The sequence below is a fragment of the Monopterus albus genome, unplaced genomic scaffold, assembly GCF_001952655.1.
Source record: "Monopterus albus unplaced genomic scaffold, M_albus_1.0 scaffold118.1, whole genome shotgun sequence".
Taxonomy (NCBI): domain Eukaryota; kingdom Metazoa; phylum Chordata; class Actinopteri; order Synbranchiformes; family Synbranchidae; genus Monopterus; species Monopterus albus.
This window is the reverse complement of record NW_018127998.1, coordinates 851,233-854,904: the sequence shown is the minus strand read 5'-3', so window position 1 is coordinate 854,904 and position 3,672 is coordinate 851,233. Positions and strand designations below refer to the sequence as shown.

Here is a 3,672-nt window from a genome sequence, read left to right as displayed (position 1 = left end):
TTTTGCTAAAAACAAACACAAGTCAACAAATACAACTGTGAAATGATGACATATCTGTAGTTAGTAGCACTTTTACAAAATGGGTTTACTGATAATTAAGGAAAACTACTTGTGGTCTATGCGGTAAACAGGTCACTTCCCCTTGTCAACCCATGCAAAGAAATTACATCGGGCTTCAGGGTTGGAGGCATGTCCCTGAGGACGGGCACACACAAAGAACTGTTTGCCCATGTTTGGCCCCTCCTTTTTTACAGTACGAAGCACACAAGGCTCCCCGTGCACCTTACAGGAGGGTGGTGGAGGTGGTCCATGAAGCAGCGACTTCCAAAACACTGATGATTCACCTTTCTTAGCATTTGAATGCCCCACATTGGTTTGTTGGGTTGCTTGTTTTGTCCTCATCTCTTTGTCAGCTACTGTTGTGGCGCTGCTGGAACACACCTGGGAAGAACCATCCAAGACTCGCTCTGAGTCTTCTGGTTTCCTGCCTGTGACAGAGGACACATTTTCTTTAACTGCGGGGGCTTTGGGGGAGTTTTGTGATGAGGTAATTTCATCCAGGTCATGTGTGCTTTCACACTGCCTGACAGGAGCTTCAGAGGGGGGAGCGCCATTTGCATGTTTAGGTTTAAAAAAGGAAAGGAGGCTCCCCTGAGGCTTTGAAGAAGCTTTTACTGTTTTTGTCTTCTTCCCCTTTGGGATGACAGAATCTGATGTTAACACCCGTTTTTTACCAGAGGTGTGTCCAGCTCTGAATGGGTTTAAATTCTCCCTCCTTTCCTCCTCTTCTTGAGATCCAGGTAATATGTCCCTCTGCTCAGACTGAACTGATTTTTGGTCTACCTTAACAAGGAAGCGGGAGAGTTTCTGCTGCTTGCCCGCAAACTCTGGCAGGTAGCAAGTACAGAGGGGAGGAGGCTTGGAGCTGGGCAGGAGAGGACAGCTTAGTTGTCCCCATACAGGGCAGTGGTCTGACCCCTCTACCTCTGGCATGATGTCTGCTGCCACAAAATGCTCCTTGGCTAGCTGGCAATCAGCAAATATATAGTCAATGCGTGTGCCATAGTTGGTCTGTCGCGCTCCAGTGAGAGTGGACCAGCATGTGAAGGCACTGGTGCGAGTTGGGTGGAAATAGCGAAAGGTATCCACAAACTTTCCAACATGGATGTGATCTGTTGAGGTTCCCTCCGATTCTTCAGCAGGTTCCTCCTCAATCCTGTTCTCTTCTTGTTTGCCACGGTACAAAAAACCATTCAGCCATTTCCTCCCAGGGTTTTCACCAAAATCATCCTAAGTAAAAAGAGTTTCATTATTATGAATAGGGACACACTGTGCACATTTGGCAAAAACACAACATTGCTATTTTAAAAGGACTAGTAAAGACAAGCAAAACATCCATTTGACAATATTCTAACCTTTTACTTACAGTATCACTGGGGTCACAGTGGTCTATTGCTTGGTGAGATGTGTTTACGTCTCCTAAAACAATCACATGGCTGAAAGCAGAAAAAACAATTAACTCTGACAGCTCAGTTGTTGTGACGATAACAATAAAAAACTGTGAATAAATTAGAAGAATATTACTGCATAGGTAAAAAGAACCATAATATATACTCGTTATAACTTTGATTGCAAATGTACACATTTTTATTACAATATTTCTTTCACTGCACTGTGATCTGCTTTTAGTTTTAGTGAATTTATAAACACATAATATCAAACATTATGTCAAAGTGCACATACTGTATCTTGGATCTTTTTTAACATATATATACAGTGCCTTGAGAAAGTATTCGGCCCCCTTGAACTTTGCGACCTTTTGCCACATTTCAGGCTTCAAACATAAAGATATAAAACTGTAATTTTTTGTGAAGAATCAACAACAAGTGGGACACAATCATGAAGTAGAACGAAATTTATTGGATATTTCAAACTTTTTTAACAAATAAAAAAACTGAAAAATTGGGCGTGCAAAATTATTCAGCCCCCTTAAGTTAATACTTTGTAGCGCCACCTTTTGCTGCGATTACAGCTGTAAGTCACTTGGGGTATGTCTCTATCAGTTTTGCACATCAAGAGACTGAAATTTTTGCCCATTCCGCCTTGCAAAACAGCTCGAGCTCAGTGAGGTTGGATAGAGAGCGTTTGTGAACAGCAGTTTTCAGTTCTTCCCACAGATTCTCGATTGGATTCAGGTCTGGACTTTGACTTGGCCATTCTAACACCTGGATATGTTTATTTGTGAACCATTCCAATGTAGATTTTGCTTTATGTTTTGGATCATTGTCTTGTTGGAAGACAAATCTCCATCCCAGTCTCAGGTCTTTTGCAGACTCCATCAGGTTTCCTTCCAGAATGGTCCTGTATTTGGCTCCATCCATCTTCCCATCAATTTTAACCATCTTCCCTGTCCCTGCTGAAGAAAAGCAGGCCCAAACCAGGATGCTGCCACCACCATGTTTGACAGTGGGGATGGTGTGTTCAGGGTGATGAGCTGTGTTGCTTTTACGCCAAACATAACGTTTTGCATTGTTGCCAAAAAGTTCGATTTTGGTTTCATCTGACCAGAGCACCTTCTTCCACATGTTTGGTGTGTCTCCCAGGTGGCTTGTGGCAAACTTTAAACGACACTTTTTATGGATATCTTTAAGAAATGGCTTTCTTCTTGCCACTCTTCCATAAAGGCCAGATTTGTGCAGTATACGACTGATTGTTGTCCTATGGACAGAGTCTCCCACCTCAGCTGTAGATCTCTGCAGTTCATCCAGAGTGATCATGGGCCTCTTGGCTGCATCTCTGATCAGTCTTCTCCTTGTATGAGCTGAAAGTTTAGAGGGACGGCCAGGTCTTGGTAGATTTGCAGTGGTCTGATACTCCTTCCATTTCAATATTATCACTTGCACAGTGCTCCTTGGGATGTTTAAAGCTTGGGAAATCTTTTTGTATCCAAATCCGGCTTTAAACTTCTCCACAACAGTATCTCGGACCTGCCTGGTGTGTTCCTTGTTCTTCATGATGCTCTCTGCGCTTTAAACAGACCTCTGAGACTATCACAGTGCAGGTGCATTTATACGGAGACTTGATTACACACAGGTGGATTCTATTTATCATCATTAGTCATTTAGGTCAACATTGGATCATTCAGAGATCCTCACTGAACTTCTGGAGAGAGTTTGCTGCACTGAAAGTAAAGGGGCTGAATAATTTTGCACGCCCAATTATTCAGTTTTTTATTTGTTAAAAAAGTTTGAAATATCCAATAAATTTCGTTCCACTTCATGATTGTGTCCCACTTGTTGTTGATTCTTCACAAAAAATTACAGTTTTATATCTTTATGTTTGAAGCCTGAAATGTGGCAAAAGGTCGCAAAGTTCAAGGGGGCCGAATACTTTCGCAAGGCACTGTATATATCGACAACTGACTGTGTCACTGTTCAAGCATGCAAATTAGAACAGCTGCATAAGGGACATAGCTGTGGTAAAAGCAGGATACACCTGCACCTCGTATTGTTTTTCAGTCTGTGGAAACTTTTCACCTGCCATCATTCAGTATAGCTTCAGCCCGACACTGAAGCAGCTTGTAGAACTGTAGTTTGAAATGCTTTCGCTCCGGCTTCTCAGGGTCAGCCCGCGGACAGTATACATTGATTACAGTAAGAGTCTGCACTTTGT

The 3,672-nt window shown here is 42.5% G+C and overlaps 1 protein-coding gene across 1 annotated transcript in view; it reads right to left on the bottom strand.

Moving 5' to 3' along the window:
- The window catches only part of apex2 (APEX nuclease (apurinic/apyrimidinic endonuclease) 2), a 4,637-nt gene continuing 965 nt past the window's right edge, over window positions 1-3,672 (bottom strand). Inside the window, 3 exon segments of the mRNA XM_020611816.1 lie at window positions 1-1,290; window positions 1,427-1,496; window positions 3,537-3,661. Coding sequence (XP_020467472.1) covers window positions 133-1,290; window positions 1,427-1,496; window positions 3,537-3,661 — 1,353 coding nt within the window. The 3' untranslated portion in view covers window positions 1-132.